Source organism: Haliaeetus albicilla, chromosome 16 (genome assembly GCF_947461875.1).
Source record: "Haliaeetus albicilla chromosome 16, bHalAlb1.1, whole genome shotgun sequence".
NCBI lineage: Eukaryota > Metazoa > Chordata > Aves > Accipitriformes > Accipitridae > Haliaeetus > Haliaeetus albicilla.
The window spans coordinates 23,816,621-23,830,338 of NC_091498.1; the positions used below are offsets into that span (position 1 = coordinate 23,816,621).

Genomic DNA, 13,718 nt, shown 5'->3' on the forward strand with positions numbered 1-13,718 from the left:
AGTATAAAAATCTACAGATGAACGAGGCTGCCTTATCAGACCATGGAAGTACAAAGTTAGATGATGAGCAGCAGATGTCATAATTACCTAAATACTCACATAAATCACAAAACTGCACAAAGAGCTAGGAAATTGCTATGTATTATCTAGGGCTGCTTTAGTAAAAATTACATTAAAGAAATAGTCTCATGGAAAACAAAGTAATTTAGAATTTAAATGCTAGACTTCATGGAAGCAGGAATGGAGATGCCTGGTTTCAGTCCAATTAAAGTCAGTAACAGACCATGATCAAATCAAGGATCAGGTACAGTATATAGTCCATTCTCTGGAAATTATGTCATACTTTAGTGTTCTAACTCAATCATATGTTTATGGATGATACATCAATTACTTATTACAGTGGTCCCTTCTTTTCCTATCACCATTACATGTAATTATTTCAGTATCACTGCGCCCTCAGGCAGAAATAATGGCACCAGGGAGTCCCATTTTATATGCTGTTTAGCCAGTAAGGAGATCCAGTACAGAAGTCCACTGTACAATTTTAATTCCATCTGGATAAATACCTTGGCAAAGTGGAGACATTCAGTTAGCTAAAGGCATCAATTCATACATTAAGCTGCTATTGCGCAGAAAAGCCTCCAAGCTCCGCCACAGGTTTATGACTGTGGGTCAGTTATACAGGAATATCCAAAAAACCTTTTTTTAACAAAACACCTGTGCCCACAATCACTCAGGAACTGATGCAAGTCTTAGAAAATATAAAACACTTTACTTTTCAAGAATGGATTACTATTTTGGCCACATTATTGCGAATGATGCTACCATATCTTGAATCTGAAAACTGTCCATACACACAAGTAGTTCTGTTCAACTGCACTTTTCTGATTTATGTCTAAAGAATATCTTTAAGAACCATGAGGTGCACTTTACAAAATTCCTGGTGAAAATGATTCTTTAAAAAAAAAAAAAAAAAAGTCCCTTTGAGAGAGAAATAATCTATATTATTTTGAACAAGGCAAAAATAAGGGACGTCTTGATAGCCCCACATTTTATTCTGGGTCAAGTTATTTAAATAGCAACTTAGCTCCAGCAGTCATGGTTTAGTTAGCATCAGAATTAATTCTGACTTTACAGTTCCATAAAATTGTTCAGTTTGTAGAGTTGTATGTGTGTAAAATTAGTTGTATAATAGAGTTTACAGTGATCAGCTAAATAACAGTTGGTATACAGCTTTGATTTACTATGATAAAAGATTAGTCTGTCTTCCACAGGAAAAAGAGCAGCCTGACTTAAGCAGCTGCTCAGAAAGGTGCAGCTGAAATTTCTCTATGTGATCAGTGGAGGTTCCCCATACCTACACTGGTGTTTTCACAAAGGACTAAACCAGAGAATTTTTAAAAGAACTCTTACGATCAGCTTGAACTTGAATAACATAACCTAGGGTCAGGGCCATCCGCTGGGAGTCAACAGTACTCAAAATTTTGGCAGCCGCAGTGCCCAGCAAAGGTTTCCCGTTGTATAAAGTATAGTATGTTAGTTCAGCTGGCTCCTTGGGTCCTGGAATACGTTGGATTTTTACCATCTTTCAGGAAAAAAAAAAATAAAGAGAGAGAAAGATTAATAAACTGTGTTTATATTATACCATTACAAAACCTGCCAGGAGCTACTCAAAGGCAGTGCACACAAGGAAGTCCTTCAAGACCCCGTATAAGCATAAGCTCCATGCAAATATTCTCACAGGATCAGAGCTTCTCCCCTTCATAGCCTAGGCTATTAAGATTAGTGAGGACTGACTGCCTTCTTAAAAAATTTTAAACATAATCCTAAGGTAAAATCCTATACCAAGAAAAGCATGCAGTAAAAAGGAGGAAAGGATCAAATGTTTGGACATTACAGTCGTCTGTAAAGAGGGAATTCTTAAAATCTCTCCTAATATTGATTATTATATTTTACTGGCATATTGCAGTTGAAAAATTCCCTCACATTTTATTTCTCTACTCATTATTTTTGATCCTAGGCTGACAATAAAGAGAACCATGCTCTTTCCATTTTATTCTGCAGAATACCGGCAGAATTTTTGCATTGTACCTCTGTCTTTCCTGAGAGTAGAGGAAGTGTCAAACGCCTCTAATGATGAGAGGAAAAAGGAGTTTGGTGATTCTTCTCCATTATGTTTGGGAATAAAATATGTCATGTTTTCATGGAAAATATTACAAAGTTTCATACTTTGGGCAAGTAAAAACCTGTTCCTTCTTTTAAATTCTTTCAGTGGGAAAACACACAGAATTGTGGGCAAACAAGAAAAGTAGTAATTTGGTTTTATATCTCACAACAAGCAATTCTTGAAAAACATCATGTAATTAAAAAAAAAAAGCAATAACTTGTCATGCAATTTTTGAAGACAGATCCTCTTTGAATCCCCCACAACTAGCATCAGTTCGCTAAATCAGTAAGAAAACAAAATATGATCATTTCAAAATACTGAATGGGAAATGTTGTTAAATGCGAGATGATTAATAAGTTACTCAGGACTGAAATCTCTACTAAATAATGTAATCTGTGGCCACATGCTCTGATGACTGATCATGTATAAAGACTGTTTCATACATTTTTTTTTTGAACAAAAAGAAAAAAGAAGTTCTAGCTTTATTGAGTTACATAGGAAAGGAAGGCCTAGGAAACTTTTTTTTATGAACAAAAGCCTTGAATTCTTCATTATGCTGAATACGAGACTTTATGCTAAAATACATACTTTGTACCAAGCAACCAAAGAGTAAATATTTATTAACACTGATTAACTAATGATAAATTCTAGATGAGAGGCATGCAAACATGGCTGACTGCAGACAAAGAAACCCATGCATTTTGCACTCGCTGCTTTGAAATTCATGAAAAAAGATAGGAAATCTCAACCCAGATGAACAACTTTTTTTTTTTTTTTTTTTACACAAATTGAGGCAGGACACATGCAAAGCCCTTTTTTCAACACATATCTAGGCACAACCGATGTCGCATTGACCACCTGCACAGTGTAGCTGCCCACAGTAGTGGCACGTTTGAATCGTCTTCCTTGCTGGTGGGACATCATAAACAGCGGAGCCAAACGCTGCTCCATTAATCTTGCAAAGCTCTGATTGTTCAGTCCCAGTAATGCAATATCAACCCCTTGAATAACTGTGGGAATGGAGAAAAATCACATATCAGCACACCTCACGTGGACAGACAAAGTAACACGTGGTCTGCAGGGCAGTTTGGGACAGGCATGTACTAACTAGCTGAGAGGAAAAATAGCTGGACACTGTTACACCCCCTCAGTAATTCCCAGTGGGGATATAACGTGCTTCTGTTTCAGCCCCTGTACTGTTCTTCTCGGATAACGTCAATGATGTTTCAGAGAATAAAATCCTCCAAAAACATTCTTAGGCCTTCAGTTTACCAAAATGGCTGCAGGAAGCACCTAATATATGAACTTCAATGTAAAAAGCAAGTTAAAACCTATTTGAGAGCTGCCTGGTTTTATGCTTCTCACCAGATGCTCCTGCTGTTGACTAAACCACAGTTTTCCATCTAGCAGTTTTGAAATCTGAAGTTAGGATTTTGTACAACTTGGTTTGAAACAAAATATCCTACGTTTGAGAGCACTGAAAGCTGAATAAACATTTCCTAAGTATAAATGAATGTAAAATTAAAAAGATATTGAATTTACATAAAGTTCAAAAAAGTGATACTGCATGCTAATTTAATTCATACATATGTATGATTTTTCAACAGTATTTAAAAAAATCTTTTGGGATCACCGTGATTTTTTTTGAAAACCGTGTTTCCATTGTAATGTCAATAATACTCCATTGCAGTACATGCACAAAGGCAAGAAATGGTGTATTGGGTTCATGGGCTCCAAATGGGGAGGGGCTGTACCACTCCCTTCAGAGGACCATGATCTCTGCATAAATTTATTTTTTGTGTCAAAATTATGAATAGATATAACAGGTACCAAATCACACTGCTTTGGGAAGCAGAGTGTAGAATTTAATCTGTTTCATATCAGGCTCCTTTTCTCTTGCTCTCCTGAGCATTAAACAACTCTGGGTACAGACACACTGATGAGAAAGGCTTTGGTATCTACTCACTCAAAGATGTCTGGGGGAAAGGGTCCCTTTTTTGCCCAGTTATCACTTCTGAAGTCAAAACAATTGCGAATGAGAATGTGATACCAGTGAAATGACTGTGGTAAAACAAGTATTTTGAAGCCTAATAGCATTCTCTGCACTGTCTTTTCCACCAACAGAAAGATATGTGCTTAATGCTTCAGGTGAAAGATGCAAAAATTCCTGGACCCAGACAGTCAACAAATCATAACAAATTTCCTCGGTTTATAAGATCACCTTTCTTCCTGGGTTATGTCTACAAGCCTCTTTTAATTTCAGATTTAAATTCAAGTCCAAGGAGGGGGGGGGGAGCCTGTTTGTGTTTTAAGACTCTGAGAAGTTAATGCTGTTCTCAGAAGTGCTTAAATGAAAGTGACATAAATTCTGAGGCAGGCGTTGGACGCAGGAGACGTCTCTGTTCAAGATGACAAATCATAGTTATGCCCCAGAGTAATTGTAAATACATTTGCCCAGCTGAATGCAACAGGAAGGTTCAGTGGGCAGACACTTACTTTTGTGTAAAATGACTGCACCGATGCGTTTGTATAAACGAGCACTAAAAATTATTATCTGAAGTGCATGGAGGAGGGAAGGAGATTAAGAAGTACCTGTTATCACCCAGTAGTCTCTAGTTGACTCTGAGACATCAAGGTTTGGATACTCCAAAGCTTTAAAAATAAAAGTTGAAATTATGTCATAATATTCCAACATCCTACATGTTATATGTCCCAAAACTGGTTAACCAGACAGTGATAAATAAAATTGAAATATGGTCCAGGAGGAGTTCTAGAGGCATAATTTTCAGGGTTACAATTTCTCTTCTGCCTGAAAAAGGACATCAAGTGTAAACAGTACAAGCACTGCCCTACAAAGCAGAACATATATCTTCTGTTGCCAAAATACTGGCTGGTACAGGATTGCCCATTACTAAAAATGATAGGGAATACGCATGTGTCTATCGTATATACATTTCTGCTGCTTTCTCTCTGTGAGTAATCCCCTGGGGGAAACAAGATTAGATTCTATGATGATTCTGTGATTTAATCCTTACTTAATCCAGACCACAATTTTAACCTAAAAGAATATTAAAATAAACCAGGATCAGATTCCACCAATCACAGAGTGCAGTTCCACATGAATTACAAACGAGACTAACGAAACTGTGAACATGCCTTAGAGTGTGGTACTCGCTCTCTCACTCTGCACCATTTAAGGTATTACCACCATATGTGTTTACATCTGTGAGAAACTGATGTTTGCTGTTTTGATGCCTTTTGTTAGCTTTTCCATCTCCAAAGCGCATCAGACTGTAAAGTCCAATATGCTGCTAATTCATTATACAGCTCAGCATTTTTTCAATAGATTTATGCAACGCAGAAAGCATTAATACTTGGAACTTAATTCAGAAAATCTCCACGCTTTGCATGTTGATACACTGCTATTGAGTTACCTGATTTTTAAACTTCAGTGGCTTGAAACAGTAAACATTGTAAAGGATCTGATTACGCACAGTAACTGCTTTTGAGGAGGGATTTCACAGCATGTCCCAAGCTGTGCATTTCCATGACAGACTGCGAAGGCTCTGGAGGAGCCGCCGGAGCCTACTGGGAAATAACACGCTCTGAGAACAGCCGCAATATTTGTTTGATAAACTGAAACTACATTGCCACATGAATAAGCATCAAACGCTTTTCAAAGTAAACATTTTCACAAGACACGCTATCAGTCTGAAGCCATAAACACTATGTGCGCGTTTAAGTTCATGAGTTTGCAGTATACCTGCCATGCTGGGAATAAAACCAAGAGCTCCAAAATGAAATATAAGCCATTAGTTGTTAAAGGAGCACTAGCTAAAGACTTTATCAGGTCAGTTCATCATGTGCAGGGATCGGCAGAAAATTGCAATGAGACTCTTACTGCATGACAAATGGCTTTCACAGCTCCTGACTACCAAGCATACCCCTGTATTGCCTTTGTGGGAAGCACCATAGTCCTTTTCCTATGCAACAGGCCTATTTTGGAGGTCAAACACTTGAACTGAGCGCAGCCATCCTCAAAACTTCCTCGGGCTTTCTCCTTGTGCTCCTGGGTACCCCGTGAAGACAAGTCCTGCCCGCAGGGCACTATTTGGACAGGCTCACCCGCCAGCCACAAAAAGGAAGCAGCCTGTCTCACGATGAACAGTCTCCATCCCTTTCTAGGTCCCCAAGCACACCCTTTGTCGACAGCCTCCCTCCACCTCCTTTTCCCTGTGGAAAGACTTTCTGGAAAAGCAAGCCTACCCAGAGACGTGTCTCCTACCCTGTGAACGGGAAGCCTGACTCAAAAGCGCACCAGCGCAGTGCAAGAACTCGCCATCGGGCAGTTTCACCTATTTGTTTGCAAATACCCGATTTAGGTAAGTAACACCTCAAGAATAACACATGCTCCTTCTTTTTCAAGGATTTGCACAATGACCGGAGTTAGCTGTGATTCCTGACTGCCTCGCACCCGTACCCCACAGACAGCAGAGTGCTCGTTGTGCAAGTAACTGATGAAGAACTGCACAAGATAATTACTCTGCGGTTGGGCTGTCAGCAAATAAAATGGACTGACAAAAAAAAAAAGGGAACTTGTGTTTTCCCCAGTGCCCGCTTTCCAGCAGCCTGGTTCTTCGAATCAGAAAATGAACAAGCACCTTAATAATGTTACCTAATGCTAGGAAGCCACTCAGTTCAGTGTTCTGATCATAAAGACATATTCAGCTCTATCCTTACGTGCCCAATTATTTCAATACTTGTGAAATGAAAAATTACAAACTACTCCATCACTGGTTTAGCCTTAGCAGTGAGTTTGATAGCTACCAGAAGCTTAAGCAGAACTTTAGCGGTATTTGAGCACAGTATTTCAAATTTAACAAGCACCTTGAAGATTTACACACAGCGAGATCAGCCGAGACCTGCTCTTCCTTAAGCAGAGTCCAGTACCACGCACTGACGTACCCGGCGTGTCCCTGTCTCCTCTCACTTCCAGTGAACACTGATTTCCTCCAGTGAACGGATAACCCAGCTCTACAGTGAGCTTAATTTCACACACCAAGTTTAACAAGCAGATTAAACAGAAATCCCCATAATCAAACGTCTTGTCCCTTTATTCATTTTAGGGAAATTAGCATGCAGACTCAGAGAGCACATATGCCACACAGGCTGCCCAGACACACAACCTTCTCTGGCTCTCTGTACCTCTGATTCTTCGTAACAATTGAAACGCAAGCAAATTATTGATGCTAAAGTGCTTAGACCACATTTTAAACTGAGGATGAAGTTCAGCAAATACACCGACAACTTTTTAAATGGAGAAGCGTAGACAGAGCTCACCCACTACCCAAACACACACTCACAGCGTGCTACCCAGCCCTGCCACTGCAGCTAGCACCGGGGCAGAGGCTTCCACTGAAGTAAGCTGAAGATGAACTTCATGTGCTGCACTAAGTTTTCCTGAAACAGAGAATTGGGGACATTCTCTGTTTTGTTTTATATAAAACTACAATTTTATTTTGTTTGGAACCTGGCACAGGCATTTTTTTTAATTAATGACAGCATACATGTGGTTTTCTTAATTATCTGCCAGTGTTTCTAGCAGCCAAAGTGAACACTGAACACAGAACCCCTCCCACCTAATCCCCCCTCTTCTTTTTTTTTTTTTTTTAAACCAAAAAAACAGTTTAAAAAGGAGGCAGCAAAACCACCTACAGTCTGTGGGCTTGACAACAGAGCTCATGGTGTTTGCAAAGCAAAAGCCCAACACTGGCTAATCTTAAGGAGCTACACGCTGGGAAGTGCATACTTACATTCTGCAATGGTAAGAGGTGGGTAGGTTAGGTAGAAACCCACCAGCTCAGCTGACAGCTGATTAAGAAGGTTGCTGGAAATAGTGCCATTTAGAGTTGTGCTTTGATTGTTCACTACATAAAACAGAGTGACAGCTTGGGACACATTGGAGGTGTTCAAAATCTGAAACAGAGGTAAAGAAATAATGTGCAGCTGCGCTTCAGCTCAGTTAAAAAAAAAACAAAAAACAACCAAAAAACAACCAAACCAGTGCAAACTGGGGAAACATTAACTTGAACAATGAATTAGATACAGCTCACTCAACATGATTGTGTAAAACTTTACTTGTGTGATACTTTAATTCCTACTTTAGCACATGCAGAGTTACTGGAGGACAGCAGCAGGCAGAAAAGGTGCAGTCAGGACTGAAAATACTTCTCTCTGTTTTTACCAGGAAATGTGTGATGAGGAAGAGGATGCTTATCAGAAAAAATGTTCAGTGTTTGTTGCAGAGGAATTAGGCCTGTATGTCTTGCTCTCTTTGCTGTCTCCCTAGTGCAGTTATCTAGACCTACACCTTTTCCATATGAAATAAAGGGATATAATGTCTCTTCCATTCCTAGCATCATCTGCTTACTTGCTCTCCTCCCCACTTTAGCTCTACGCCAGTTTCTTCCTGAGCCCAAATCTGATGACTGTGTTTAAGGACCAATTCTATTCAGTGAGTACTGGATCAGATCCTCAAACACCAGTGTTATGCAGGAAGCAAACAGGCAAAGGTGGGGCAGAAATGGAAAAAACAGGTTTTCTCAGAAAACTTCTGCCCTAGGATGTTTTTTGGCTGATACTGTAGGGAGGGCCGACAGCATTCAGCATTCATTAATGTTATTTAAATACCCCATTTTTATGATTTGGATCACTAAGTAAAAACATAAAACATGGTATAATAAAAGCATCAGAAGAAGAGTTCAAGGTCAGACCAAAGGTCTGCCTAGCCGACGTCCACTTGCAAATGGCTGGGAACATCTGCTCAGGGTTGGAGAACGAGCACAGAGCAAGAGGAGAGGACTCTTTTCTGCAGTGTAAGGTTAGCCCACAGCTATGGTCTCAGCCATAAATTATATGCTTGGGTTTAAAAAGGGTTGATGACTTATTATTCTATATGTTTGGCCAATTGCTTTTTATAACTTCCATACTCTTTCTCCAGTTACATCTGGACATCTTCAAGATCTTATTACCCACTGTGTGAAAGGATTCTTCTTTTTTTTTAAACCTGAGTAGTTCTGTTATGGGAAACTCCAGATGATCGCTCCTGATTCACTACACCACTCATGGTTGGAGAACCACGGCCAATTTAATTTCTCCTTGCATGGAAGTTGTTTGATGCCTTTTACCCATCTTTCTGCCCTTCCCTCTACTCTTGTAGTGCAGCAACACCTTTTCTGAATCAGCTCCATCTGCTCCAGAACTGTTCCTCAGTTTGTAGCTAATCTAAAACCCTTGTACTATTTTCTGTTGCACTTAGTCCTTTACATGGTACTGGAATAATTTCAGAAAAATTTATGTTGAAGATCACACCCTTGAGCCTCTTACTTCCCAGTTTATATCTTGCCTCCAAGGCCTCCATCCTATTGCTTCCTAAATTGGCAATACCCACAAAACCCACAACTATTGCCGCCTTCTAGAGCTCTTTACAAAATTGCCTAGGTGCTTTGTGAGATCCGCCACTTCTGGCATGAGCAAATTAGACACAGTGAAGTTCCCCTCAGCATCACGGGTCCAGGTATTGAAAAACTTGATAATCACTTTACCCACTGCAGGAGGTAATCTCTTGCCATACACTTTTGTGCCTCTCTGAGCTCCTCCAGTTTGAACACAAGCTCACAAGAAACAGTACCAAAGTACTAAGCAGAGCTCTGATGACCAATTTTCTCCTTCTGGTAAGCTACATACCAACTATTCCAAGGAGCACAAGTCCATACACAGAGTTTTATCATAAGTCAAATACATATCATAGTATCGCCTAGAGGATAATTTATTTATTCCTTAAGTATGACACAGAGCATAAGGGTGTTGGCCCACTGTACATATAAAAGTCTGAAAAAATCAGTCCCTTAATAGTGAATTTGGGTCAGCATGTATGGAACTGGAATGCACACCAAAAAAAAAAGAAGGAAATATATTCCATTAGTTCAGATCTTACAAACAGCTACGCATGTCACTATCTATATACCCAAATAGCCTCACTGAAAGCAACTAATGTATCAGAATAACATATTCAGTAAAAATATAAATTTGGAAGAATATTTTTATATATTTATTTGAATTTCACTTAAATAATTTAACCACAAACCATAAAACTCAAATTCATGAAAATAACAGTAACAGTCTTCTATAAATCACGCATTTATAAGTCTTCCTGCAATACATAAAACAATTCAGACGAAAGCATAAACTTACTTCCTTAGTGGCTATCAAAGGCGTTATGTTGCAATACAAGCATACAAATAGCAAAGAATAACCCAGAGAGTTTGGCAACAGGTGCTGGCAAAGCACGCAACGCCGTACCTGAACTGTTAAGTTGTTGCTGGTGTTTAAGACCTTTCTTTCAGCATCCTGAAATGCTCTCTGTAACCGTTGCTCCATGGTCTGAACAAACTTGCATGACTGGATATTGTCTGTTTGACCCACAAACTGCAGCTCTGGAAAAGGAACAATGTATTTGTACGTGGACAAAATATTCTCGGTTGCATAACTCCTGTAATGCCTGGCAGCAAAATGATCAATTTACAAATTAAGCAGGTGAAAAAAATGCCACATAAGATCAGTTTATGTCACTCAAGCACTAAACTAGCCTTAACTAAGACAAAATGTAAGAATTAAATTGCATTATTAGAGCTGATCCCCTCCACAAACAAATGGAGATTGTTTCTGCAGTGATATGTAAGATGGTAAGACCAGTTCACTGTACATACACTTACTCAGAGCCAGGCAGTAAGTGAAATCATTCTAAAACACACGTTATATTCTTCAATCTTCATTTGCTCTTGCAAGACATAATCAATCATAATATTGATTCTCTTTCTGTTTGTGGTAGGAAAAATGTACTCAACTGGCTAATTGCAAAAAGTCTGTGTATATAAATATGTAAGCACAGACGTAAGAGATCTTTTTACAATGGAATATGTTGTTTTACAGCACACTGCCCTCTTGTAGCTTATGCTGTTCTGCTGCACTGCAACTGCTCTGCCCTGATGCTTGCTACAGTACAGAGGGGTTAAACAGCGACCCTGGCTCAGACAGCCGGGACCCAGGCCAAATCCGACGGGTCCAGCCAGAACAAGATGTATATACATCATAGAGTCGTGTTTCTCATCGGGTCTCCTCAAAAGAAACACACAGGTCACTGCACAACCCGTCGATGAAAGGCCATTTAATCAAACACCAAGTCTTTAATCAGACGCCGGCGGGCCGGCCCTCGCTCACCGGTTTTCAGCTGGAAGTGGTACGCGGGAAGGGGCTTCCATGGCACGGCCAGGGCCGCCACCGACTGGAGATGCGGGACGTGCTGCTTTATGTCTGCCGTGGCGTTGCTGATGCCGTACGCGAGAAGCCTTTCAATTACAGCAGCCGGCATAAAAACCAGTCTGCCCCGTGTAACGTAGTAACCGACTGTTACGTTATTCGATTGCTCCAGGATTTCAACCTAAAACACACAGGGAAACATTTTGTTGCTGCTGTTTGCGGTTCAACCACTATTTGATGGGATTTCTCATCCCGAATATAGCTCCCTTGCAGAGTTTTTATCCTGTAATCCCCTATAAACCCTACAGGATCAGTTAGTGTCATATCAGACGTAGTATTAGCAGAATTGCTCAGGGAGCTTTAGACCCAGCCCATGCAAAATGTGCTCCGAATTGAAGCAGCGCAGTATTGCTACCACAGCTCACATTACCTCTAATTTAGACTGGGGCTTCATTCACGTATAGCTACTGGGACATTTTACTTATGAATGTGAAATACAGAGAATCCAGAGAACTTCCAGCTCCCACTTCATACCTGAATTTCACTGACTTTGTGCATGTGCCTCTCCTTGCACGTTTGAAGACAGATTTTTGAAAGACAGAAGTTTCCAATATTTGATTCTTCAACCTCAACTGTCTCTTCTATACTATTTTCCTACACTGTCCCAGATGGCTAAGCTATCACCTATATGAGTAGAAATGACAAACCACAAGAATGAATGCACTAAGCCAAAATATGAGTTGAGTTTGCCTCGAAATTCTGTATTATTTTCCAAAAAGTTTGAGCCTTGGAACTGGTCCTCCATGCTAAGTTTTAGCTGGTTTCCTCTGTTAGAAGAAGGCAGCTTCCCTCAGGTTTACAAGAAGGTGGGGGACTAAACCTGACAGTTTTCATTGCTGCTGAGTCTCAGAAATATACAATTCCCAAACCAACTAACATCATCCAAACTTGCAGCAATAGAGCGTGGGGACAAAAGTCAACCTTACGCCCTCTATTTTGAGCAAAAATACTTTTTTCCTTCCCAGTGGCTTGGTGAGTATAACCCATAACAGCCGTGGACTCAGCCCAAACCCCTGCCTAAGTGCACGGGAACCCACGTTGCAGAGAAGACTGCCCCAGCAATCCACCTAAACCTGCTCTTACATGCAGCAATGCAGAGGTTCATGCAATTCAGCTGCAAAGTGATGAACACAACTCCCTCATTTATTTTCAATAAAATGTGCTTTCTCCCTGCTTGGGATTTTCGTCCCTGTGGAACCGCGCTTGTCAGGTACTGGGTTTTCAAACCGGGGAGCGGACTGACAGCCGTGACACCCTATTTACCAGCCCTGCTCTTGCAATTTATCCAGGCTGACCACAGCAGCACTTGGCTGATTGTGAACAGGAGTCATTCCTAAGCTGCAGGGGGAGGAGGAAACTGCTGTCAGTAGTCGTTTCCCAGAACACACCACAAAGAAATTTGCATTTCTCCCTTCTACTTCATCAAATCAAGTGGTAAAAGCTTTGGAGAGGTCCTTCCATTTTTAGAGCCCAGAGCGGGTGCCACTTATGCCTGCTTTCCATAGGAAAAGCTCGGTGCTCCCCTCCAAGAGGCTTTCTGCATCCAGAAACACCACTAGAGCTGCAGCCAGCTGGGATTCTCTTGTGGGAGATCATGCAGGCAAGCCAAGCACGCTTACCTGAGCACTGACGTTTTGGTTGAACGCTTGTCTCAGCACTTGGTTGAGCCCTTTTCTCACACTCTCCTTGAAGGGACTGCTGATCAGCATCCTCCTTGTGTTCAGAAACAGAACTGTGGAACAACAAAAGCCCCATGTTGGTTTGAGACATGACTATGCTACCGTTTGCTTTTTTTGTTTTACATTAGGCTAGCTGGGTGAAGATCATCAAAGCAGCTAGGATTTGCAGCAGTTCCAAAAGCAGCATGAACTGCAGGGGCTCAGCAGTGTCCCTGAGTTCCCTATTCATCCCAGGGCAATAGCCCATTGTTTCCAGAGTGAGGTCTAACAAATGCAATTTCTTTAGCAACAACAACAAGTCTTTGCCACGCTGCCTTTCCGAGTGAGGTATGACGCCACTCGATTGCCAGCGGACAGACTGGTGCAGCATTCCCAGGGGACTCAGCTGCTGCTGCACAGGCAGGCCTAGGTAAAGGATGTGTGCTTCACACCTTCATGGCCAGAGTTAAATAAACAAAGAAATGTGTTACTTCACTACTACAATTATTTTCCAT

At 40.7% G+C, this 13,718-nt stretch overlaps 1 protein-coding gene across 4 annotated transcripts in view; it reads right to left on the bottom strand.

Annotated features, from left to right (window-relative positions):
• KIAA1549L (KIAA1549 like) overlaps positions 1 to 13,718 on the bottom strand; it is a 142,755-nt gene that overhangs the window by 62,050 nt on the left and 66,987 nt on the right. For all 4 annotated transcript variants that reach the window (XM_069803961.1, XM_069803960.1, XM_069803962.1 and 1 more), the window contains exons 4-10: positions 13,165 to 13,277; positions 11,447 to 11,666; positions 10,529 to 10,662; positions 7,981 to 8,143; positions 4,760 to 4,819; positions 3,026 to 3,177; positions 1,414 to 1,585 (exon numbers count right to left, since the gene is read on the bottom strand). In XM_069803961.1, the coding sequence (XP_069660062.1) occupies positions 1,414 to 1,585; positions 3,026 to 3,177; positions 4,760 to 4,819; positions 7,981 to 8,143; positions 10,529 to 10,662; positions 11,447 to 11,666; positions 13,165 to 13,277 (1,014 nt within the window). The remainder of the gene's footprint in view (positions 1 to 1,413; positions 1,586 to 3,025; positions 3,178 to 4,759; positions 4,820 to 7,980; positions 8,144 to 10,528; positions 10,663 to 11,446; positions 11,667 to 13,164; positions 13,278 to 13,718) is intronic.